We start from the raw sequence: 26,883 nt of genomic DNA, 5'->3' as shown, positions 1-26,883 counted from the left end.
TGCACGTTCCGCTCTGGCGGCCCGGGGTTCGCCGGTTCAGATCCTGGGTGCATACAGGGCACTGCTTGGCAAGCCATGCTGTGGCAGGCGTCCCACATATAAAGTAGAGGAAGATGGGCATGGATGTTAGTTCAGGGCCAGCCTTCCTCAGCAAAAAGAGGAGGATTGACAGCAGGAATAGCTCAGGGCTAATCTTCCTCAAGAAAGAAAAACAAAACAAAAAACACAAGGGCAGAATTTAGTGTGTATGTGTCTTAGTCAAGAAGACCAGTTAGATTGTGCAGCCCTCAAAGGCACCTGATATGGATGCTTGAGTGTGTATCTCCCACACTCATCTCCTGCTGAGTGTACATTGCAGTATTTGCTTTTAGTCTGATCTGTAAAAGATGTAGCACCTCACATCTCAATCCTGTATTATTCTACACTCTTTTTATGTATCACTGATAGATTCAGTGTGTTTCTTTGTCTCCCATTTTCCTAAAGTAAAAGGTGGAAACATTTGACAGATACCTTTTGAATAGCCAAAAACGTGATATAAAAACTCCCTTAAAAAATTCTGAATAATACTTTTTATTCTATTCATCTACCCCTCCAAACTGGTGTGCTTGATTTTTCAGTTGCAGAGGGGAGATGTTATGTAATATTTTAGAGCGCCTTTCACCAAGCATCCTGAACGTGGATCACTTTAAGTCTCACCTCCCAAGTGCTGAAATCATAGATTTGTTGTGAGGATTAAACAAACAAATCCATGTAAATCATCTTTGCTGAACAGCTATTTGGTTACCATCTCTGGATGAACTGAGTGAGGATTCATCAGAGAACCCTGTCCCAGGCAAAGCTTAGACACCTGCAGTCCTTTGTCAGCTGACTGGAGGAGGCAGGCCGCACAGAACCTTGTAAAGAATGGAGCCTGGCTGTGATGTGCTTTGGGCCAGACCCTTCCCGTACCCAGTGCTCTTTGATACTACCTGCAGCTTTCCTGGCCCTGTTACTCTGTGATGTCTGAACGACAGCTTACAGTGTTTATTTACGCTGTCCTGTGCGTTCACACTCTTTTGAAAAAGAACATTAGTGTGCAATTTTGTTACCAACCCCCAGTCCAATTCATATTTGTTAGGTATCTGCTGCCTGTCTAGGACTTACGGCTTAGATCAAATTGATCCTAAAATGTAAACTAAGTTACTTTTGAAGTGTAAGTTTCCCTAAGTAAAGTATACCTGCAGATGAGAAGAGAGCTTGCCAGATTTCAATTTTACTTGTCAAGATAGCTTTTGGGTTATATTATTTGTTCAAGGTCTGCTTTCAATTCTTTTTTGAAGATAGATTGTGGAAGGAGAAGCAGATCAGCAGGAAGCTTTGAAAGATTTTACATCCATCCCTCTCCTTGCTCCCTCCACAGGAGTGTGTGAACGCACAAAGCCTGCGTTTGATTGCTAGGCTGTCCTAGGTCTCAGGTGAAGATTATTCCTGAGGCTCGTATTTCAGAGAAAAGCAGTTGATCAATTCATAGCTGAAGCAAGTGTCAGTTGGCCTGCATTTCAAACTATTTTCTGTAATGTTTGACTCCAGTGGCAATGAGTGGAGTCCATTTTTGTCCTCGGATGAGAAACAGTTTTCCTCTTGACGTTAACATTCACGGTGGCTTTCTTGAACTGCAGAGGAAAGAAAGACGTTTAAACAGCAGCCTAGTAGAGCTTTTCTTTCCGTTTTCTGTTCTCATTCTTAGTTACTATTCTTGTTCTGTTCTACTCCTTTCCTTTATATGTAGTATTATAATTGTGTCCTCTTCCGAAGTAATGTGACTGGATTGGGTGTATTTTTGCATTCTTGTCACTTGTACCTCCAGGACCTTTCACTCCCAGGTTGCACATGCTCTGTGGAGAGTTCTGGGCGGAAGCCAGCGTGCCCACATCTCTGCCGTGGGAGCCACATCACTTCAGTGTCCTCATCTGAAAATGAGGAAATCAGACTCCATTGTCTTTTTGTTGTTAACTCTAGTCACCACGCTGTATGTTACCCCCCAGAACTCATTTATCTGACCACTGAAACTTTGTGCCTTTTGACCGCCTGCACCCGTTTCACCTTTCCTCTCTAGCTTAAGATGATATGATTCCCTCTCTTCTCCAGTTCATATTTTCAATAGATTGTTTAAAGAGGGAGTTTTATTTTTCTTGTACACTTTAAAATTATTTGAAGTCTGACTTTTAAAACCCGTGATAGCATGACATCGGGAAAAGGAAAAGATGGGTGCGCACTGGGAGGTGTATAGGTCTATACGTGGTGTGGGAGGGATTTGAATTCCTGCTGTTGGGAGTCTGGGTAGTAGTTTTATTTTACTTTGTGGATAAGAGTTGTAGTCAGTGTGCTGACATCAGTCACATTGAAGATCTGTTCTGTGTGAGAAGGATTCTTAGGTGCTTCTCAGGTGCATTAGACAACATGATGTAGTGGTAACTAACCTGGCGGGGGGTGTGTGTGTGAGTGAGTGTGAGTGTGATTATTTTCTTCATTTTCCTACTGAGTTTTCAGTAACTTTCTGTTGATTGTTCCCTCCCCTTATCTTTGTCTTTTCCTACCTCCTTCTATTACCCTCTTCCTGAAAAGAGACAAATGATGCTCATAAAATTTTCAAAGCAATCTGGAATACTGACTTGAAAGCCATGCATCGCCTATTTGGGAAATTTTTGTTTTTTATTTTAAATTTGCTTTGGGATTATTTAGAATCTGTTCTGAAGTGAGGGCACAGAATCCATTTGTAATATCTGCTCTTAGTTGGGAAGTTTTGCCTAGGCTCAGATTTTATGTTTCAAAAAACAGTCTTCCTATAAATTGACATTGTTGAGAGAATACCTTTAGCATTTACTTGAGAAAAGGAGTTCTACTATGAGCTGTTCCTATTCGATATTGTTTAAAATCTTAGAATGTGTTTAGGTTAGGTAGAAGTTTGTTGGATTTCTGTGCCTAGGCCCTTTGGCTTGGTTTTCAAACAAGTGATGGTTAAAGTATGCTGCTGCTCAGTAGCTTGACCACTGAGGTGTTTCTTTTTCTCTCTCTCTCTCTCCATCCATCCGTCTCCCAGAAGATGAAAAAGCCAAGCGAGAAGTGTCTTCCTGGACTGTAGAAGGTGATATTAACACTGACCCATGGGTGGGTTATCGATATACTGGTAAACTCAGACCACATTATCCACTGGTGAGTAAGTAAGGTAATAAAAATTTAACATTCTTTTAAACCATTTTCAGTTTCCTAAAAATGATACTGTAATTTTCTTTCAGTTATGAAGCATCTAGTGAGGATTAAGTTTACGTTCTAGCTCTTGAGCTTTTATGGTATATTTGGAAGTTAGTAGGGATACTTGGCAATCATGGATGAAGTGGAAAAAATTTAGATGAAAGGATTAAAACTTCTTTAATATTAAAAAAGAATGAGGTGCAATAGATATTTTCTGGCTGGCACAATGATAGTGCATATATTACTACTTTTCTAAAATTTTTTTTAACATGATTTATTTCTACCTTAATTTAGACATGGCTTTTCTGCCACTCCCACTCCTTCCTATGTTCCTGGCAGACAGACTTCAGAGTCTTCACATAGGAATGTACTTAAGTTGAAATATATTTGTAATCCTTAAGTGTTTAAATTCTCTTTAATTTTTAAAGTTTGGAAAAATATCAAAAACCTAAGAAAGTCTCTTTAATCCTCCCTCCCAGAGATAGTGACCGGGAACATAATGGTGCATGTTTACTTTAGGACATTATTTTATTGTTGGTTTTGGTTTGCCAGTTTGTTTGGAACACAGGGGCACCTTGTTGTCTGTGTGTAGTCTTGAATCCTTAATGGCCTTGGCCAGTCTCCCCTTTCTTAAATAGCCTAAGAAAGCAGGTGGCATTATCTCTGGGAAAGTAATGCTTGACTTCGTGAAATAGATAGGATATTTAAGATGTCATTTAAAACTTTATTTTTCATTTACATGAAATGAGTGAACTTTTTTCTTGAGTGCTTTTTTCCCCCCTTTTATTTTCTTTTTAGTAAATTTTAATAGTGAAAGTTACTTTTATATTTGAGTTGGTTCTAACTAACCTCTTTGATGTTTTTAGATGCCAACAAGGCCAGTGCCAAGTTATATTCAAAGACCAGATTATGCTGACCACCCTTTAGGTAAATTCTGCCACGCTGATTCTTCACATTTTGACTTGGGGGCTTGATGACTACCGCAAAGCAAAGGAGTGCTTTTTTTGTGGAAATTTTTCGGTACTGGATTTCTAATAAATGCAAATAGGTTTTTTTTTAAGACACACTAGAACATTTGAGAGAATTAAAGATTCTTTCCTCCCATTAGAAATCTACCCAATTCTGAAAACTTCGTTTATGTAGCTGTTCAAGGCTACATTCAACATAATACTGTATTTTGTGTTGTTATATCAATTTCTAGATTTAAAAAATAGTTTTGATTTTAACATGTCTTCCTACCTTAAATAAATAATATCTGTTTAGATAAAAGCAGATTGTGGAGGCCTTGAGTGAGTGCCTAAGTGAAGACCCTGGGCTGTAGCGGTAACTGAAGTCGTAGTGTGGTCCTGAGGGTGATGGTAGTAATGATGGTGGCGATTCTGTCACTGACACTTACTTTTTCATAACTGTGTGTTGGGTTCTGTGTGAGGTTCTTGACACGTGTCCCTCCGTTGGAACTTTCAGCATCCCTGAGGTGGGTTCTCTTGTCCTCTCCATTTTGTGGATAATGGTAGTGAGACGCCCAGAGAGGAGAGGGAGTTATGCACAGGCTAGGGGAGCAGTCTCTGACTTTAGGGCCTGTGCACATAACTTAAGTTGGACTATGTGAAATTACTGATTTTGCAAGTCAGAAATGGTTGAATATCAGCATTTTAATGTACTAAGCTAAGCTACCTTTGCCTGGTTCCCTAAGAAGTGGGGAACTAAGTTCTTATGAATATCATTTTGAGATTTAGTTAAATGACTATTTCAGATAAATTGAAGGAAAAGACAGTCTGAATGAAAGAATACTGTCGAGGATATGTAATTTCATTACTCTCTAATCTTGAATATAGTTTTGAATTGCATTTTTTAAAAATACATAGACAAGATAAATTCTGATAGGGTAAAATGTTACACAGTGAAAAGGGAGTCCTACTCCCCAGAGGGAACCTCTATTAACAGTGTCTTTCAGAACTTTCCAGAGGTCTTGCTTGTATGTACACACATCAACACCCTCCCCCCAGTTATACACAAAAGGAACAAACTATATACACCTTTTCACCTTGTTATATTTTCTCAATGTATCTTGGAAATATTCCGTATAAGCCCATCTGGAGCCAGTTCTTTTTAATGACTGAAGTATGTGTAGATGCATCATAATTTATTAAACCAGGTCCCTACCAATTTTTCTTCGCCCAATTTGACTGCAGTAACCATTCTTGTAATTACATCTTTGTGCACATGTGAGAGTATTTCTCTAGGTTAATTGCCCAAAGTAAAATAGCCGGATCAAAGGATACATGCATTTTTTATTTTGAGAGATACTACAAATTTCAGAGATTTTGCTAGTTGTTACTCCCATTAAAAACATAGGAGAGTCTCTTTTCCTCTATCTTCCCCAGCATAGCGTGTTATCAAACTTTATGATCTGTGCTAATCTGAAAGATGAAAAATGGTATTTTGCTCTTATTTTAATTTGCATTTATAAATTATGAGTAAGGTTGAGCATCTTTTTAGGTGTTAAAAGTTATTGTATTTTCTTTGCTTTGAACTGTCTATTCGTATCCTTAAGCCTTTTTTTTTTTCCTGGGTAGATTACTAGTGTTTGCCATAGTGACTTAAAATTACCTTTTCTGTATTAAGGAAAATAATCCTTTGATGTATGAGCTATAAATGTTTTTTCCCATTTGGATATTCACATTTTGTCTTTGTTTATAGCATTACATGTATGACAAACTTTCAGCATTTCTTCTGTAATAAAACTTAGTGTTTTCTTTTAAGGTGTCTGTGGCTTTATGATCTAGAAAGACCTTTTTGGTTCAGGGATTATAAAAATATTTTCCCTCACCATTTTTTATGGTTTCACTCTTTTTGTGTGTGATAAAATTTCTGGTCCATCTGAAACTTATTATTTGGAGTTAAATAGGGATACAACTTAATTTTTTTCCCAGAAGAATATCTGGTTGTGACATCACTAGTTATTGAAAAAAATCAAGCCTTCTCTTACTGATTGAAATGCAACGTATATCATTATATTAAATTCTCACATGTCTTTGGGTCTGTTTTTGGATTCCATTCTGTTTCATTAACCCATTTGTCTAATCATGTGCCATTGCCAAACTCTTTAATTATTGTAGCTATATATGATGTTTAATATTTGGTAGGCCTTGTTGCCCCCACCTTTCCTCTTTTTCAGAATTTTCCTGGCCATTCTTGCATGTTTGTTTTTCCATGTGAAATTTAGAATCAGCTTGTCTGGTTCCCAAAAATATCCTGTTGCCATTTTTTATTGGGATAGTGTTAAATTTGTAGACTAATTTTGGAAGAATTGACACTTTTACAATATTGAGTCTTCCTATTCAAGAACAGGGTATGTTTTTCTATTTTAAGTCTCTTTTTATGTCTTCTAGTGGTGGTTTCAGATTTTCTTCATTAGGTCTTAAAAGTTTGTTCCTGGATACTTTTTTAGTTATTCTGTGAATAGTATCTACTAATATATTTCCTAGCTCATTGTTTGTGTTTGGGAAAGTTACTGATTTTCATATGTTTATCTTAGACTCTGCTAACTTGCTGCATTTCTATTTCTAGTCTTTTCCTAGATAGTCCCTTGTTCAAGGGACATATATAATCATCTCTGAAATTGATAAAAATTTTGTCCTTTTCTTTCTAATTTTAAGTCTTTTTTCCCCTCTTGTTTAATTACATCTGCTAGTACCCTCAGAACATTGTTAAATAATAGTGCTGATAGGAAGCATCCATGATGTCGGTTCTTGACTTGAGATTCATAGTTCTCATGTTACGGTGGTAGTTGGCCATGCTATCAGAATTATCTGCCTGGATGATCATTTATTTTTCCTTCCTTAATCTATGGCTATGATGAATTTCATTAATAGATTTGTTGATGCTGAACCATCCATGCCCTTCCAATATGAATCTCACTTAAGTCATGATGTATTATATGCTTTTTGGATTCTGCTGATAATACTTTGGAATTTTTATATCGATATTTATAAAAAAGATTAGTCTTTTTTGTCAGATTGTGAAAGAATACTTTTGAATGTATGAATAACTTAAGCTAATTTTATTAGTGAAGATTCTTAGGACAATATTTTTCAAGCTTTTTTTTTTGAGGTAACTACTGCCAGTCCTCTTTTTGCTGAGGAAGACTGGCCCTGAGCTAACATCCATGCCCATCTTCCTCTACTTTATATGTGGGACGCCTGCCACAGCATGGCTTGCTAAGCGGTGCTGTGTCCATACCTGGGATCCGAACTGGTGAACCCTGGGCTGCCAAAGCAGAACGTGTGCACTTAACAGCTGCACCACTGGGCCGACCCCTCAAGCTTTACTGACCATGACGCACAATGAGAAATGTATTTTAGATCTGTGTATATGTGTGTGTATATAAATTAATAATCAAACATTTCACAACAATACTTACCCCTACCCTGTATGATATAGTCTAATTTTTTTCTATTCCGTTTATTTACTTTTAAAAAGATTTTAGTCATAGCCCACTGAAGGGCCACAAACAGCAGTTTGAAAAATATTGACTTAGGTTCCTGTTTAAAAAATAAATGAGTGTAATTGATTCGTCAATTGTTGGTATATAGTTGCTTCATAAGAGGATGATCATGAAAGCAGTTTGTAAATTGTATGGTACTGTTCAAATGTAAATCATTTAGTGATCTTATTAACATATCACCTGTCATAGAATAAGTGCTGCATATTGACTGATTTCTAATGGATCTGGAAGTTTGTTCTTTAGAATTCTTTCCTTCAGTTTGTTTTTAGCAAATTTCCTTTGCATATTAAAAATCTGACCTGGACCCTCCCAAATTATGAAATACCATTGCATGAAATGGTGAGGTTTGACTATTATTTTGTCATCAGGGAGATAATTGTGCTAATAAATGCTACATCTTTCTGTTGATTTGGTTTTACTTACTGATTTTCCTTTCCAGGAATGTCTGAATCTGAACAGGCTCTTAAAGGTACTTCTCAAATTAAATTGCTGTCATCTGAAGATATAGAAGGGATGCGACTCGTATGTAGGGTAAGTTATTTTTTCCCCATGGAGTAAGACATGTTTAAGCATTTAGGAGAAATGAAGTCAGTGATTTGCTGATTTACAGAGGTAGCAAATAGGTTGTAAGACTGACTGGCCATACTTACTTTTCATCAGACTATTGTTAGTATATAATTTTATGCAACAGTTGTTTTCTACATAAACAGCCTATTTGAAAATTAATATGTCAGGTAACCTATATTTAGTTGACAATCTGTTTCTTTTATCCCTTGTATTTTATTTTTTAGAGAACCAGATTTTTATGATTCTGTCATTTTCTTTTTGTGAGTCATCATGACATAGGGCAAAGTTTAAACCTTTAATAAAGTTAAGCTAAAGCTGCTGTTGTGAAATACCTATGAAGTATGGTAGTAGTGGCTAGTACTTATTAGTTGAAATCACATGTTTGTATTTTTCTAAAGAAAAATAATATTATTCATTTAGCCCTGAGCTAACATCTTTGCCAGTCTTTCTCTATTTTATATGTGGGTTGCCACCACAGCATGGCTGACGAGTGGTGTAGATCCGTGCTGGGATCTGAACCCACGAACCCTGGGCCACTGGAGTGGAGTGCACTGAGCCTAAGCATTAGGCCACAGGGCCAGCCCCCGTTAAAGTTTTTATTCTGTGCTTAAAAGTGATTTGATAATAATTTTCTTTGATAATCTGGAGAAATTTGTATTTCTATCACTTATTTGCTTTGATTCTTTGAGGAAAATCATTTGTTTATTCTCTTATCTTTCTCCCTTCCCTTCTAGGAATTTAAAATGACTCAACCTTCAACAGTTGATCAATGTTTAGATTACTTAGGATGTGCATTTTCATGTAGAAACCAGTCAGGCTGACTTACTAAGCTATTTGCTGGCTAGCCCAATTTTGTGTATATATTTACACGCACACATGCATTTATTGATGGGTGTTAGGAATACAAATGGTTTTGACGTGAAAATTCAGAATTATAATTTTCCAGGTGAGAGCCATTTGCAATCTCTCACAAAAATCTAAGGTAGTACAAAGATTACAGATTGATTTCTGTCTCATTTCTTCTTGGTGTGTTGCTTCTCCTTTGCAGCTTGCTAGGGAAGTCTTGGACATTGCTGCTGGCATGATTAAACCGGGTGTGACTACTGAAGAAATAGACCATGCTGTACACTTAGTAAGAACTTTTATGCTTTGAAAACTTTTTTCACATTGGATTTCTAAAAATTAAGTAAACTTAAGTTCTGGATGTCTAAGGTAGTGTGGCTAAGCTAATTTGAAAGCAAGTTTTTACTGTTTCAAATACAGAAAATATTCAACAGTAGTCATTATTCCCATCTTTAAGTATCTGTGAGATTGAGGTCGGAAGTGAACTTGAAACATTTTGTGTGAAACCTCAGATTTCATAACATCTTAGTTTAGCTTTTAGAAAATGGTTAATTTTATTAGTGCTTTAAATAAGTCTTGTCACCACCATACATCAGATATTCTGAAATAAGAAAGAATACAACTTCTGAAACTAGGTTAGTAGAGAAAGATGTTCCCTTTCATGGCCATAGTGACAAGGCAGTGGACGGACCAGACGAATACTTGCCGTGGGCCTGATGCAGGGGCCTTTTTAACAAAGACCACCTGTCCGTCAGGCAGAGCCCTTAAACCCTGTAGCAGGTGCGTGCACACATTCTGTAAGTCATGGAAGAAGAGCAGTGACTAATCAGTGAATCCTATGGCAGACTAATTAAAGCTGCTCTGGTAATCAGACAAATGCAAACCATAGAGACCTACTAAGTTAGTGACTGTTTTAAGATGTTTATACCCATTGCCTGTGTGGAGATGCTGGAACTGGTTCTCTTTTACATGATGGTGGTACTGTAAACTGGGACAACTCTTTTGAAAGGGAATTTGACAGTGTGTTTTGAGCTATAAAAATGTTTATAAAAATTTTTTTCAGAATTTTATATAAATCCTGGTCTTTGGGTAATGTTCTGTATGTTATAGAATGTGTAGTGTGTGGTAACAGCATTTTGAGTGCTTCCTGTGGGCCAGGTGCTCTTTTATGTCTTCTTTTACTAACTCATTTAATCACAACAGCTCCACGAGGTAGATGCTACTGTCATCTCCACTTTACAGATAAGGAAACTGAGGCAGAGAGAGGTTAATTAAGTTATTCAAGGCCACACAGCATGGAAGTGATAGTGTTGGCATTTTAAGTCAAGACCATTTGCTTCTGTGTGCGTTTCACCACAGTTTATGCTGCTGTGAGAAGTACAGAAGTTTGTCATTAAACAAGGGACCAGTGACAGGCAGGTAGCTATGGTTTGTAATCATTTTTGTAAGTGAGGAAACAGTTTAAATTTACAGTAATAGTGGAACTGCCAGTAAAATTATGGTACATTGCACAAATTTTATTGTGTACAACTATTTAAAAATTATTAGTCTGAAGACTGTGTGGCAGTATGGAAAGAGAAGTTAGGTAGACTGTGACTACCACTGTGAAAACGTCCAAGTCAAATGAGACATTACAGAGACCCAGACCGTTCTCCTCGAGGTCTCTGTGCTGCTCTGCGGGAGTGCAGGCTTCCAGTGTCTGCGGGAGTGCTGCCCCAACACTTGCTTCTGCTGGGTTCATTGTTTGCTCAGAGGCATATAGGCCTGTGTGTCTACAAGAAGTTTCAGCTACATCAAAGTACATGTTAAAATTTACTTTACTTATTATCTTTTTACTTTCATTAATATATTTTTCATAAGGAGTAGTTAATTTTAAACTAGAATCTTCATATAGTAACTTTTGTATACTTTGCACTTATCAGTTTGTCTAACTGGCACAAAAACCCTGTGGTATACTGTTTAAGGTGATATCTACTACTATTTCTAAAATAAAATATTAAGTAAGTTCTTCTCTATGAACATCTGTACAACAAATTTTTTCACATTTTTCAAAGTTTAAAATCTGGTTAACTGCATACAGATTAATTTTTTCTTTTGCACATTCCAAATTATGTTCTCTGTATTTTAATTTATTATAGGCATGCATTGCCAGAAATTGCTATCCTTCTCCCCTGAATTATTATAATTTCCCAAAGTCTTGTTGTACTTCAGTGAATGAAGTGATCTGCCATGGAATTCCAGACAGACGGCCCTTGCAAGAAGGTGATATTGTTAACGGTAAGGAATACATTATTGTGACTTTTGTCACCATGAACAAAGAAACAACAAGGTTTGGGAGTCTAATAATGACTTGTGTTTTTCTTCACTTGCTTCCTGTCTTTAACTTATCTTTTTTCATGTTTAAAATTTAAAATCTTAAATCTGGGGAAACCTTTTGTATGGTTTGAGGTACTTACTGCTTTTAAGATGCTTCTGTTGTGATGTGTTTGGTACAGCATGTGTTCCTTTAATGCAGATTATCATATGTGATTGGGAAATAGGTGAAAAATATCAGTGAAATGTGAAAGCAGTGTTAATTCAGGTGGGATTTTTTCTTTTTTTCCTTCCACTAATGGTTTTGAAGAGATCAGGGCAGTCTTTCCCTACACGTAAAGAGAAATTCTTAGTAATACATGAAGAACTTAAGAAAAAAGCTGAAAATCCTGTAGAAGTGTTTTCTTTGATGTAAGAAACTTGGAAAGTGGCTTTAGGGACCACTCAGTTAAGCTGTTTTGGGAAGCTGCATGTGCAGAGGAAGAAGCTGCCAAGACATTTCCCTCTGTGATTAACAAGTAGTGAAGAAGGCCCCCCCAGGTGGTGTTTTTAATATTGATGCACTTGGTCTCTTTAGTAATGAGGTGCCTTCAAGGACCTACATATCAGATGAGGAAGCATGAGCCCCAGTATTAAATGCTGCACGGAATGCACTGACCCTGACTCTGGCTGTGCCTGGCAGTGGAGACGTAACTGACACTGTTTTTATTTGGATTGCTGCTAATTTAGTTACAGTATCTGTTTTTAAACTTCCGTAGGTTTTGAGGAGTCTGCCCAACCTTGTTTTTCGTAGAAGCCCTGTTATTTTTGTTACGTGCATATGCATTAGCTTTTGCAGTGATGTATGTGTTGTGCTGGAGCCAGTACACCTTACTGCAGTATTGTAGGTTGAGTGAAAACCCTGGTTTAAGAATACTCATTTAATGTGCCCTCTAGTATGCATTTGGTGTATTATAGGGTGTAGTTGAAATTTGTATTCTTAAACATGGGGACACAGAGAAGGGTAGGTATTCACAAATAAGTGAAAGGCAAATGAGTTTTTGAAGAATAAGTGTAGAATACTGTAAATTTTTCTATTTACTGATTTACTAGGAGGAGAGAAAAACTCCTTAATGATAATATGTGAAAGCAGTTTTTTCTGTCTATTGTCAAAATGTAGCAAAGTCCTTCATTTAATGTTATTAACTTGGGTTATTGATCTTGCATGACTGTATCCTGGATTCATTTTTCTTCTCCTGTAAATGATCTGATTACTACCATGAGGGTATAAAAGTCCACTGTCTGGCTTGTGCTGCGTGACCTGTCCCTGTTCTCCACGGTGGGTTTAGTTGCATTACAGACAAGGAGTCTATTGGGCGATGACTCCGTATCTGTTGGTGTCTGATTTGAGAATGCAGAACTGTCTTTCTTGTTAAACTGCTTGATGCTGTCATGTAGGAGAAACTTGACTTCTGTTTTGAAGTAAAACCAAATGTGATCTTTATATTTGCACACGTTCTTTTGCAGTGGACATCACTCTTTATCGCAGTGGTTATCACGGGGACCTGAATGAGACGTTCTTTGTTGGAGACGTGGATGAGGGAGCGCGGAAACTGGTTCAGACCACTTATGAGTGCCTGATGCAAGCCATCGACGCAGGTCAGCCTCGGTGCAGGGCCCAGCTGGAACCGCTGTGTGTTGGTGGGCCTCAGATGGCTCTCGCTGCACCGGCACTGCTTGTCCCCACCAGCTTTGCCTCTCCCTACCTGAGTTAGCTTTGGGTTTTAGCAGTGCTGGGTTTAAGGATGATTTGGGAATCCCCTGATGAGGATAGACTGGACGATTGCTTATCATCCTCGTCTCTTCTGTGATTTATCTTCCTTTTCTCTGGCTGATAAATGAGGAGTGTATAGGTAATTCTTGAGTGCAGTTTTTTTCCTACTTTCTTATTCTTTTGTAAGTACTATATTCTTCTTATAAAAATTTAAAACAAGATGCGAGATGATGAGAGAGAAGTGAATGATCCTCCTTTACGCTTGTCTCTCCTCTTTCCTTTTCATATCTCTCTTTTCTCCAGAGGTATCCACTTTTTACATTTAGGTTTTGTCTCCCCTGTGCATTAACACACACACACACATGCACACAAACCCATGTGTACGTGCTTAGTTAGGTTAACTGGAATCATAATATTTGTAGTATTCTCTAATTTGGTACTTTTTAAAGTAATAATATCGTAGAGATCTTTCCACATTGGCCCGTGTACCTGCATGCACAGATCTACCCCATTCTTTTAATGCCTTTGTGTTATATTCCATAGTGCAAACCTTTCTCCAACCAGTTCCCTACTGGATTTTGGAGTTTTCCAGATGTCTTGCTGTTGTAGTCAATAATGCCTTTGGGTAGAGGTGTATTTCTGTAGGATTTTCCTCAGGCTGTCTTTGTCCATACAAACCGTTCATTCAGGTTTTTTGGGTTATATGCTATATCTTGTGAGGAGAGAGAAGGAAAGGCGTATTGCAAATGTTAACAGATGATTAAAGAGGACAGTTTGAGGGCAAACAACTTTTCAGTTGAAATTCACAGCATTTCAGCTTTATTTTCTTGTTTAGTGTATTATGCGCACCCACCCCTCCTCCCCCAGTAAACCGACTGTATCATCAACAAAGTATTGGACAGGACAGGGTTCTTAGGCAAACGTATAGTTATCTCTAATAACATAGATTCATTATTTTTGTTGTTTTAATCCATTTAAAATGCATGGAGGATGAAATTTTTACTAATTTGGTAAAGTTGGAGGAATGAAAAATGAAAGCATGTGATATTTTCATGTATCAATATGTGAGATTTTCTTTTCACTTACTACTCACTCTTGATTATTTAAAAACTTTTAATACTCTTACTGGTATTGTGAGATGGGTGCTTAAGTGTTTAGTTTCTCATTTGTGGAAGCTTTAGGTTTTTTGTGTGTGTGAGGAAGATTAGCCCTGAGCTAACATCTGTGCCAGTCTTCCCCTGCTTTGTACATGGGATGGTTCCCCAGCATGGCTGATGAGTGGTGTGTAGGTCCACACCCAGGATCTGGACCTGCAAACCCTGGGCCACCAAAGCGGAGCGTGGGGAACTTCAACCACTCAGCCATGGGACTGGCCCCTGGAAGCTTTAGTTTTAAATAATTTTTAGAGTTTCCGCCAAAGAATGTGTTCAACGTTTATATCCTTTTTGCTTCTCTGTGAGTTGGTTGAAATAATCAGACAGCTGGAATGTTGTTTTTATAAAAGACACAGGTGTAAAACTTTCTGAGAAATTACCAGAAACCAAAGTCTTCATAACAGTAGCTAGGAAAGAACAAAAATTGCTTAGTCTCTGGAAAGTGCTATTAAAATACGCCTTCATATGTATCATCTCTGCCGCTTCTTTTCCACTCAAATCATTTGGCCGCTCACCGTGGTGCAGAGCACTGGAGAGCTTGACCAGTTGTTGAAATTAGCCTGCTAAGTAGGCTTCTCATCCTTCACGTTAATGGCATTTTGAGCCTGGTCATTCTTTGTAATGGGGGGCTGTCCTGTGCATTGTAGGATGCTTAGCAGCATTCTTGGTCTCTACCCATTACATGCCAGTTGCACCACCACTCCTGGATATGACAACCAAAAATGTCCCCAGATATTGCAAAGTGCACCCTTGGGACCAGAGTTGCCTCTAGTTTGAGAATTAGGGAGGAATCTCCATTCTCAACCTCCCTCATTATTGTTTAACAGAGGTTTTCTTTGTTGTATACTGTGTGACATGGGTTAAATTTTGCTTTCTTCCCCACCTGCTAGGGCTGATAGGAAGGTGTGGGTGGTAATGCAAGAAAATCATTATGAAAGTTGGCATGGTTCCTTAAAATCGTTATTCTCCCAACCCTCAAACAAGTTAAGCTGGAACATGTGGTTAAGAGCAAGTAAATGTTAATTAAAATGATTCCATGAGCTGTTTGCTCAGAAGTTTGATTGACTAGAGAAGATATGTTGTACGTGAACCTCAGGTGGGAAATGAGATAGGCAGAGTAGGAGACTGTAGGGAGTCAGAGGGTCCCCAGAACCACTACTAGAATCCTCAGGAGGCTGGCAGCACCCACATCCTGGGGTCTCAGTGCTAGGAGAGCTGTAATAGCAATAAGAACCACATCTTCTGTTTTGGTTTTCATTGAAACAATGGTAAAAGTCATAAAAGTTGAACAGGGCAGGTGATATTTAGTGAGAAGTACCTTTCTATACCCTGCCCCCAGGACCTTCTGCAGAGGCAATATGAATAATTTGAGAAGCACTTTTATGGGGATAAAGAAGCAGGGGAAGAAGTAATTCTTTGAGAAGTAGACCAGATTAGAGAAGGAGAGGAAGAGATGTGTGTTTTCCATTCTCTTGTTTATTCAGAAAGCAAAAGGTGCCTTTCCCCAGCCCCTTAGTACTGTGCACGAGTCCCCTCTTCTGCATCAAAGGAGGAAGTCTGGGTGCTACTGGATTGAATCTCAGCTTTGCCATTTGCTGGCAGTATGGCCTCTCTATGCCTCGGTTTCCTCATCTGAAAGTTTCGGCATGTAGGCGAATAAAGCATTCAGAAAGCTTCCTGGCACATAGATGGTAATTGTTAGTAAATGTTAGTTATTATTGCTCTTTGTCCTGAGCCTTTTCTCTTCTTTCAGTAAAACCTGGCGTTCGATACAGAGAATTGGGAAACATTATTCAGAAGCATGCCCAAGCAAATGGGTTTTCAGTTGTTCGAAGCTATTGTGGGCATGGAATCCACAAGCTTTTTCATACAGCCCCGAATGTACCCCACTATGCCAGTAAGTACTGTCCAAAGATTTGGTATTTGCTAACCATTTAGTCAACAAATGTTTATGTGAAGGTTTAATAGGACCTCCTGTTTTGTATTTATTAGAGTAATCTCTTGGCTGTTATAAATAGACCCCCAAAATGTCTATTTGCTCATCATGATACACATTCATATCGTGCTCATATAACAGTCCAGAGCGTGTGTGTTTGCTCACTGGGGGTGAAGCACTTATTCTGTGAACCAGCCTCTGTCCTCTTCAACCTATAGCTTCAAGAAGGTCACTTTGGGAGTTGCCCCCCTAATCGATAGATACTGGGGAGGAGCGGGGCTTGGGGGAGGCGGGGGTGGGGGGGGCGAAGCGTGGAGGATTATGCTTGGAGGTTTTAGTAAGCCAGCCTGGAATTGGCATAAATCACTTATATTTACTTTGCATTGGCAGAGACTTGGTCACGTGGCTACACTAATGCAAGGGAGCCTGGGAAATGTAATCTACCTGAGTACTCTGGAAGAAAAGTAAATGAATTTGGTGAACAGCCAACAGTCTGCCACGTGTATAGCCATCAGTATTCTGATTCCTTAAATGAAATTGATTCAGCTTGGTTTGATTTGAGTTCTTACTGTGTGTCAGATACTGTACTATTTGCTGATGTAAATAGAGGGGAATAGACAAAGTGCCTTTCCTCAAGTTGAATGCTGTCTGATAGAATAACAGAGGAAGTGTGGGGCCATTAGTGTCTTCCTGAAACCTTTTCTCTTAGAGTAGTAAGGCATGCAGGAAGAAATCTGTTATTTAGTGGTAGAAATGAAGGCTGTCCACAATAAGTGACCTAAGAAGGAATTTAACAAATACGTATGAGCCACTGCCGTGTGGACACTGATCTATCTCCTTGTACTTCCGTTTTCCCATCTGTACAGCAGTGGTGAATGCACCTGCCCAGGAGCTGTTACTAGGATTAAGTGAGATCATCCATGGAAAGCACTTAATGTTAGCTTTTAGGAGGAGGAGAGGATGATGATACACATTATCTCATTTGATCATCATAACTCTATGAATAATTTCTTAGCTCTATTTTAAAAAGCAGATTCCGTGCTTAGAGAAGTAATTTATTTACTCAAGTTCACACTAACTAGTAAGTAAATGCCAGGCCTAGGATTGCTGCCTGGCTTCTGTCTGGCTCTCTGGAGTCAGTCTTGTCTCCTGTACTTGGCCCCCTGGGTCCTGTAGAGAAGGAGTGAACTGCTGAGATTTTGGTTTGGTGATGAGGGCGAGCATTCCAGGTGCGGGGGAAGCACGATGGGTGCTTCAAGTTGAGACTGAACAGAGGTAAGCTAAGCTTGGGCTGAGTATTGTGTGTTAAGAACTAGCAATAGGCAGTGCGAGACCGAGGATATTTGACTTCTTTTATAGGGATTTGCAGAAGCAATTTTGAGCAGAATGGCAAGATGAAGTTGCTGTTTTGGGAAGGCAGGTTTGGCAGTGGTGTCTAGAAGGTATTGCAGGTGTGAGCTAGTCAGGCTGGTCAGCCCCATGAACGGCTGTCGCCCTTGTGCAGTGTGAGGCGGTCAAATCCTAGCTGTTGGTAGTTGTAAAGAGAAGGGGAAATGAGTGAGAAACCTGTTGACAGGAGAAGCTGGACAAGTTGTTTAGAGCACAGCATTTGACATATATCAGTAAGCGTTTGTTAGCAGACCACATAGTGCTTATGTAAGCCGTGACTTGTGCTTGAAATAAAAGCTAGCAACAGAAAATTATTAGCTGACTTCATTCCTTCCTGGTAAGCCCTGTGTGTGCATCCCCTCTAACAGAATGGAAGGAACTGTTCTGATTACGGTGGCGTATGTGCGCATGTGTGCTTAAAAAGAGCATGTGCAGGGGAGGGAATGAAAAAAGTCCCTTACTTGCAGAGGTGACAAACTCAGGTTTGGGTATGGATTATATACAGAGAGACTGTACGGGTCAGTGATGATGGTGTCAGCAAAATATGGTGCCACTGATAGATATACAAGCGGTGCCACTTGAGTTTCATATTAAACCATTTAATTAGAAATAAAAACAGTTCTGAAAAAAGCAAGGACCAGGTATTCTTGATTTCATACATTTGCTGTATTTATGAAAAGTCAGGTGTAAGTCAGGTTTTTGTAAATCAAAATATGTCGTGATCACTTTAGGGAGTGTTAAAGGAAGCTGCTGAGGGAATCCCTGTAGGCAGAGGCCCTTTGAAAGGTGAGTGATCTCTGCTTTGGCTGGTACCTCTATTCCTAACCAGCCAGGGAGGAGCAGGGAAATGGCGGTGTAACTTCCCTCCACCCTCTCCTATGTAAGACAAGTCCTTGTTCCGGGAGAATTTATTTGCTTCTTTGTTTAAGTCATCATGGTTGGGGAATAATGGTGATAACACCGTCTGTTTAGAGTGTATATTGCAATAATTCTGTGAGATAGATGGTAGAGCACTTAAATTTTTTTTAAGTACTTAGCATATTGTCTGCAATAGTGTAGTCACTCAGATAATTATATTTGTTGAGTGAGGTAGGTTGAGAAACTGAAACCATGAGCAGAGATGCCTGGGTGTTGTGCGTTTAATCAGTGGCGGAAACCAACTCTGGAACTTAGATTGTCAGTGCTGTACGATGGAAACAGACTATGAGGCACTGTGTAATTTTAACATTTCCAGTGGTCATATTCAAAAAGTAAAAAAAGTAGGTGAAATCAGTTTATTTAATCCGTTACATTCAAAATATTAACATTTCGGCCTTTAATCAGTGTAGACATTACCGAGGTGTGTGGCACGCGTGTTGCCTTTGGCGCGGGCGGGCGCAGGGTCACGCCGACGCCTGGGCTCCGGCCTCCTGTCCCTTTTTCTTTCCGGGACACCACGCCGACCCTCTTGACGTTTGCTTTTTAACATCCCCAAGGAAATACGACCAATCCTGTGTACACGGGAAATGGCATGTCATTGGGAGATCAAGTTCATGAGATTAGGAGTCCCACTCGGCTTGCCCCTTAGATTTGATCACACTTTCAAGTCTGGCTGTGGAACCGCAGGCAGTGTACCTGGGCGGCGCCTCGGGTGGTGGCGGCGCAGCGAGGAGCCGCTGCCCAGGAGGGCCGCGCGGGCACAGCCGGGGAGCCGCCGCCGCCGCGCTGTCCACCCGGCGCCAGGGTCGCCGTCGCGAGGGCCGGCCGCCTTAGCCGGAAGCCCCGACAGCCTGCGCTCTCGCCCTCTGGTGGGCGGGAGGAGCAAGCGCAGGCGCTCGTTCACGGGGCTCAGCCCGGTTGCGGTTTTTAATTTGGTGTTTCAACTGGCTCTCCGTTTCTGTCTGAGGTTGTTGAAAAAGGCCTATCTCTATTTTAAAATTTTTGTCTTTTTGAGAGGATAGCAGGTCAGGATACTTTAATTCATGGTTGTGTTTCTCATGATGATTTTGAAAAATCACTGTTTCATTAGTCTTGAACAAAAAGCTAAAAAAGTGTTTGGAGGGAGAAATAGAATTTCTGTTTTCAAATAAAAAGGGGTAGTCTTTTCAGCATGAAGAAAAAATAGGTTAGTGTGCAGAGGCTTTGTTCCCCCTGAAGATAAGAAAAAGAAGACAGCTTATAAAACTGTGAAGATCATGCTGTTGTTCCCCTGGCTGTGCCCTCTCCGCACCTGCTGAGAGGCGGGAGCTTCCAGCATAATCTGAAACATCTGCTGTTCTCCTGTAAACTCTTCCACCCGGAGGATAACAGCACTGCACGTGGCTCACGATTGCACTTCTACTCCTGCGGTGACACAGTTGGTGGCACTTTTCCTTTTATAGAAGTGACACAGTTGGTGGCACTTTTCCTTTTATAGAAGTGATAACCACATCTGAAATCCAGCCTACAGACAGCTCTGTGTTTCCTAGAGAAAACAGAAGCAGAATGGAATATGCCTTGGACAGTGTATGCCCCCAAATTGGTAGTTATCGGTATAACACCTGTTTGATGAATGATCTCCTTTGAGAAGGGGGATCTGGAGACGAGAAAGTAATTAATGTGAGAATTGCCAATGGCAGTGTAAGTTGCGTACTCTTTTAGTGAGCTGTTCAACAGTGTACCGTTGGTTTTTTGCTGTGTTTTGAGATTTTTTTCCCTTTAATTTCAGAAAATAAAGCAGTTGGAGTGATGAAGGCCGGCCACGTATTTACAATTGAGCCAATGATTTGTGAAGGTGAGAGAAAAGGATGCTGTAACATTGTTTAACAGAGATTTTATTTACTTTGGTTACTTGTGATCAGATTAATAGTCTGCTCTACTTACTTTTTTTTTGTTTCATTTCTACTCCCTGTCCCATCTTGAACTTGATTCAGTGTCATGTAGAGAGCTGAAAATTGTAAGGGTTTGCAAAATTGAGCAGTACTTTCTACATGGTAATTCTGCTGTCAGTAGATGCTGAAGTACTTGAATCCTGGTCCCTTTTCATTAAGATCCTGTCAAAGGGTGCACTGTAATCGGGAGCCTCCATCAAGCCTGTGTAGAATTCATGCTTGACATGAGGGGCATGCGTAGGGGGGGAGGAAGAAAGAAGTCAAGCCACTCACTTTGAGGGAGACAGTAATATGATTTAATTCTCTGCACCTTATGAGGTGGTGCTATCCCCATTGTACAGAGGAGCAGACTGGTCCTTGAAGAGGTCGAGTAACTTGCCTGAAGCCACCTACAGTTAGTCAGTTCCATGGCAGAATTTGTGGACGTCTAAACTCACGAGCCATTCTGCCTCTTCAGGGCCTGCACTCACGTCGTGAGGTGGCGTCATACAACTGTCGTGGGGAAGGCACAGCACAGACACACCTAGCACTGGTAGTTTTATGTCCTCACTGGTGTTATTCCCTGTGATAGGCGCGTGGCAGTGATGATAGACTCAGTGGCATGATGCGAGCTCCTCCCAGAGACTGTCAGAGTAATGATCAGGGGCTGCTTCCGGAAGCCTTGGCCTTTCCTTCCCGCCAGCTCTGACCCTGTTGTGATTAGGGGATGGAGAGTGAGGCAGTTATAGCAAGGCTAGCGTGTCTTCCCGGACACCTCATCTCTGGATCTTTCCAGGCTTTTTTTGTTTTTCTTTTCTCCCCAAAGCCCCAGTACACAGTTGTATATCCTGGTTGCAGGTCATTCTACTTCTTCTATGTGGGGTGGCGCCACAGCATGGTCTGATAAGCAGTGTGTAGGTCCACGCCCAGGATCCGAACTGGCAAACCCCGGGGCCGCTGATGTGGAGCTGCAAACTTAACCACTATGCCTCCGGGCCGGCCCCTTTCCAGGCTTTTTTATATCCTGATCTTGGGTGTGGCATCTCCTTACTCTACCAGAGTCTCTTGGTAGAAGTGAGTCGCTAAAGGCAGCCCACCCTCGAGGGGAGCATGAGGGGAGCATTGGAGGTCGTTGTTGAGGCTGCCTTCTTAACTGGATCCTCTCTTGCCTTTTCTGTAAAGTGGAAATTACAGTCGGTGGTATCCTGCCAGCTCCCCAGGGCTGCTGTAAGAATTAGGTGAGATGACTTATATTAACACAGAGTGCCTTGTGTACTTTAAAGGGCTGTACAACTGTAAGGTATTATTTTTGCCATCCTCATGGAATAAGAATAAAGTTCTGATCATGTGTAACCAATTCGAAGGGCAGTAAGTATATAAGGAGAGAAAGGCAAGACAGTGAGAGCAAAGTGTGGTTTTGGTTACTTACCTGTTTTCATTAATTGGCCCCGGTTGATGAGGCATAATGTGGTGTTTCAGGAGTAAGCAAGTGACTTCGTACAGAGCCGGTTCAGATTGTCAGCTATGCTTCACTGCCCTCAGCTAGGTGAAGTCCCAGCTCCAGAGTGGGAAGTCTTGATCCAAAGAGGACTTTGAATTTCCTCAGAAGAGTAGCCAAGCATGTTTGACTTGACAGTAGTAAAGACCCTGTTTTAGCCCATCACAATAAAATCAAGGAAGTATTAGGTCTTAAATCCATTTGTGAAAAGGTCATTCGTTACACTGAAAAATACCCATTTGCTTACCTTTAGATGTTTCACAAAGCGTGAGTTAACTTTCTTTAAGCTACCTCGTATTTTTTTCTTAGACTGGGGTTTAATATTGCAAAAGTAGGTTAATTCACTGCGGAGTTTGTGTTACGGGATTTGTTTGAGTCAGTGAGACCTAATCTTTGAGATTACTCAGAATAAAGAAGGTATTGATTTTTTTTGCCATCTAATTTGGAGACAAGAAAGTCTCCACAAACATTTTTATAGTAGTGTCCAGAATTGTATAACTTCCTCATTCTATCTCCGCCTCCCCGCCCCGCCCCCTAGTGTAGCGTTTCTTCTTTTACTGTCCCTTCATTTCCTTTCTCTAGTGTCAACCCCTCTCTGACCCATTCTGCCTCATAGTAATTTTTTTATTCTCTTGCCAATCTCTGCTTCTTTCTCTTTGCCCTTCTTTCTGGTTACCAGGGTGTGGTCTACAAAAATGTCACAGTATAGGGCTGGCCCCGTGGCCGAGTGGTTAAGTTCGCGCGCTCCGCTGCAGGCAGCCCAGTGTTTCGTTGGTTCGAATCCTGGGCGTGGACATGGCACTGCTCATCGGACCATGCTGAGGCAGCGTCCCACATGCCACAGCTAGAAGAACCCACAACGAAGAATACACAACTATGTACCGGGGGGGCTTTGGGGAGAAAAAGGAAAAAATAAAATCTTTAAAAAAAAAAAAAAATGTCACAGTATAATCTGCTCTGTGCCTGCCATTTAAAAATATATTAGGAATTAAATGCTATAATAAAAGTATAACAAGTTACATTATTTCCTTTACAATATACATTGGCTATAGTTGAGTCAGATGCCAAAGTTATACCAGGAGAGAGCTAAATTCATTAATTCAGGCTTTTACTTGTAGTACTGTGATGAGTGGTATCAATGTTTTCTACTGGAAACATGTGCCTTTATTTTGGAAATACCATCTTGGTTTGATATTTGGGATTTGATGAAAAATGTGAAGTTATAACACACGTGAGGAAATTTAAATATTGTTACTTCATTGGACTAAAGACCGAAATGAATTTGGGAAGGCTTTAGCTAAAACAACTGACGGAATCTTAGTGGTGAAATTTCTAGTTGGTTTCTGCAGCATCCACACGTAGGAGTATGTGCAAATACACTTACCTAGAGTTTATTTAGAAAACTAACTGAGAATTATGGAATTGTTTTTGTTTGTTGAAGGTGGATGGCAGGATGAGACCTGGCCGGATGGCTGGACCGCGGTGACACGAGACGGAAAGCGGTCTGCTCAGTTTGAGCACACGCTGCTGGTCACGGACACTGGTTGTGAGATCCTAACCCGGCGGCTCGAGAGCGCACGGCCTCACTTCATGTCCCAGTTTTAACTTCTCCGAGAGGGCACGTCTCAGTGATACCTTCTGGCTGTACTATGCATTTCACTGAGAGCTCACAGTGGAGGAGGAGGTTTTTATTACTTGTTTGTTTTGACTATAGATAAGGAAGGACTACAGCATTTGATGTGTGTCCCTAAGAACTTGTCTTGAGTCTGAAAAAGCTGAGAAGAATAAAGGAAACATTTCTCAACTCCTTTCAATGCTCTCTCCCCCAAATCTCTGCACCCCTGTTTTCTCAGTTGCCCTTTGAGCACTTTTACTTAAACCTGCTTCTAGTTGTTTCTATCACTGCCATGACTGGGCTGTCAAGAGCCAGCTGATTGTTGAAGATGAGAATTCTTGAAACTTTAGCAACATCTGTTGCTCCAGATTTTTTTATTATATATGTATGGAAATATATATGTAGACATTTTAAATTCCATGTATGTATTATCCGACACTGTGTGACCTGGGCTTTGTGCGGACTCTGCTCTGACAGGGTTCTGCGCTGTCCTGAATGGACCCAGAGTCCGCAGTGGTTTAATTCCCAGCTGGGAGTTGGCCTCCCCTCCTCCCCACGCTCGTGATTTGCCCTTGTAATTGTGTGTAAGGAAGCGCCCAGCCAGTGAGGCCCTCTCCCCAGTGTGGACTCTGTCAGGGAAGGGATGTGCCAAAATTCACTTTGGAAAAAGGTTATCAGGTTTTTAAAAATCTGGTTTATGGCAAAAATAGCCATGCTCCAAGTGGTAGCTGGCTGTTGCAGAGCATGAGAATTTCGTAATACACTGCTATTTCAGGCCTTTACATGGTCAAAATGGGAGGAAAAAGTCTCCCTTTCTTTCCCTCTCTGTTTTATTTCCAGCGCATTCCTTCAAGATGTTCAGAGAAGGGTGGAGGTTGCACTGTGGAGGCTGACGGGGAAAGACATTCTGAGATCTCTCGTCCCGTGAGCAGAGTGGGTCAGGTGGGCCGTGAGCTTGAACACTGAGTGAACCTAGTGGTGATCAGAAGGAGCTTCTTTGAGGACTGGACTTTCCCTTGCAGTAGGGATGCAGCTGTCCTTGGTGTCCTGAGAACACTCACCATATTAGTTGAGAACCTCATTAGAAATGACCTCAGCTGCCCAATATCTATGTTCCTTTCAGTAGTTCAGTCCGAACGGGAGTGCATCCAGTGGAGACGTATCAGATCACAGCCATCGTCATTAGAGCATACTTGATAACTGGGTATCTGGTAGCTTTCTTGTAAGACAATTTGATACCACTGACATGTTATACTTGTATGAGAACATCTTTCCCAGAGTGCCTCAGACCTTTATTGCTTTAAAAGAATTATGATAATGTTTTCATTACTTTTATTATTTTAATGATTTAGTAAAGTGACCGAATCTGGTATAGACTTTTTGGGGTATGTGTGTGAAATTTTTTATCAAACTGTAATATTTGTGAATGGAATGCCTTGCAACATGAATGTTAATATAATTGTAAAGGGAGATTAAAACGTTTGAATGATTATCCTGTCATGTAGTCATTAATGTGCTAAATTTGTTTGGGATTCAGACGGAAGTGGTGGGAATGGGGTGGCTGATTTCATAATCCAAAGTAAACTCACGACCATTTGAGTAAAAATACTTTTTCAAGGTTAATGGCTGTGTAAACATTCCAGTACTGTGTGTAGTTTAGCAGAGTCTGCCAGCAGCATTTGAGATGCAGCCGTATTTTTGAGAACTTTTAAGACAGAATGCTGAGTGTTTAGGGGAGCATTTTATGTACTGATGGTGGAATCTACAGTGTGGACTTACTCAGTGTTTATCATTAGAAAATAAGCTCAAGGGAAAAAATCTTGGGATCATTTACCACACTGGTGATGATGCTGTTTCTAGTTTGGGAGCTTTTAAAAGAATATGGGCTATAGTCTAATTGTATATGTCTAATGACACTTGTTTATTAGATTTAGATGAGAAAACATCTAGTTTCATAATTCTGCCAACTTTTTAAAATAAGTCAATGCATTAACTTGTAAAATCACCCCCCCCCCCCCAACCCCCTGCGCCAGTCCTCTATCCCTCTTGAAATTATAATTTAGAAGAAGGGAAATATGTTTGCCTTTTATCTTAGTTTTGTCTTTTGCTGATCAAATGGATTAAGGTCCATTAGAACCTGTGCCCCAGCACCTTCACACACTTGCCCTCCACGTGTCTAACTTAGGAGGAGGCGGCGGCGGCTCAGGAATTTGTTGGCCGTCTTGGCTTGATTCCTCAGTTTGTCTAGAGCCGCTTCTGGTTTTTCACCAGGTTTGGTTAAAATTGAGAGCAGGACGCTCCACTTTGTTGAAGTCCCCAAATGTACCCTCATGGTATCTGTAAGCTATTTCTTTATTTTTTTCACTTCCAACTTTTTTTTAACTTTTTTTTCTTTTTGCTGGGAGAGATTCGCTGTGAGCTAACATCTGTTGCCAGTCTTCCTCTCTTTCTCCCGAAAGCCCCAGTACATAGTTGTATATCCTAGTTGTAAACAGTTTTTTATTTTTAATATTTTCAAGTTTACAGAAGGTTGGAAGTATAGTACAATGAGATAGTCATGTACCTTTTCCTGTATTCAGCAATTGTTATTTTGCCAGTCTCTCTCAGCACTTTTCTTTGCAAAGAAGCGGCATCATACTTCACCCATTACTATTACAGCTTGTCTCTCAAACATGAAGACGTTTCCTGTGTGACTGTAATATGATCACCATACCCAAGGGATTTACCAGTGACACAGAATTGTCTAATGTATAGTACACATTCAAACTTGAGTCTCAGTTTCCCCCTACATTTTCTTTAAACTTTTCTTCTTTTTGTAAATCCAGGATCCAAGCCCACTGCGTTTGGTTGTCGTGTGTCTGTAGTCATCTTTACCCTGGAATGACCTTCCCACCTTTTCCGATCTTTTATGAAATTGACACTTGAAAAAGCAGGCCAGTTGGCCTGTGGAATTCTGTACTTCTCTGATTGTTTCTCACAAGTAGGTTCGGGATAAACATTCTGTCAGAAGATTCCATAGATGGCATGTGGCATGTCCCATTCACTGTGTCACATCACACTGGGAGGCATATAATGTTGTATGTTATTGCCAATATAAATTTGGTCACTTTTTTTCTGTCAGATCTGTCCATTTTAAGAATATCCTCAAGCAAAAAATGTGGGAGGAAATACTTGGAGACCATTTGGGTATCCTGTTCACTCAGTGGTTTTAGCATTCATTGATAATCGTTGGCAGATCCATTATTTTAT

At 40.2% G+C, this 26,883-nt stretch overlaps 1 protein-coding gene across 1 annotated transcript in view; it reads left to right on the top strand.

The window, feature by feature from the left end:
* The window catches only part of METAP1 (methionyl aminopeptidase 1), a 62,268-nt gene extending 37,144 nt beyond the window's left edge, over positions 1 to 25,124 (top strand). Inside the window, exons 3-11 of the mRNA XM_070614208.1 lie at positions 3,080 to 3,192; positions 4,098 to 4,158; positions 8,178 to 8,269; positions 9,354 to 9,437; positions 11,287 to 11,425; positions 12,968 to 13,099; positions 16,122 to 16,265; positions 20,380 to 20,445; positions 23,461 to 25,124. Coding sequence (XP_070470309.1) covers positions 3,080 to 3,192; positions 4,098 to 4,158; positions 8,178 to 8,269; positions 9,354 to 9,437; positions 11,287 to 11,425; positions 12,968 to 13,099; positions 16,122 to 16,265; positions 20,380 to 20,445; positions 23,461 to 23,624 — 995 coding nt within the window. The 3' untranslated portion in view covers positions 23,625 to 25,124. The remainder of the gene's footprint in view (positions 1 to 3,079; positions 3,193 to 4,097; positions 4,159 to 8,177; positions 8,270 to 9,353; positions 9,438 to 11,286; positions 11,426 to 12,967; positions 13,100 to 16,121; positions 16,266 to 20,379; positions 20,446 to 23,460) is intronic.
* The last annotated feature ends 1,759 nt before the right edge of the window (positions 25,125 to 26,883 follow it).

The sequence above is a fragment of the Equus przewalskii genome, chromosome 3 (assembly GCF_037783145.1).
Source record: "Equus przewalskii isolate Varuska chromosome 3, EquPr2, whole genome shotgun sequence".
In the NCBI taxonomy this organism is placed as follows: domain Eukaryota; kingdom Metazoa; phylum Chordata; class Mammalia; order Perissodactyla; family Equidae; genus Equus; species Equus przewalskii.
The sequence above is the reverse complement of the archived record's forward strand: the minus strand, read 5'-3'. Positions and strand labels throughout refer to the sequence as shown.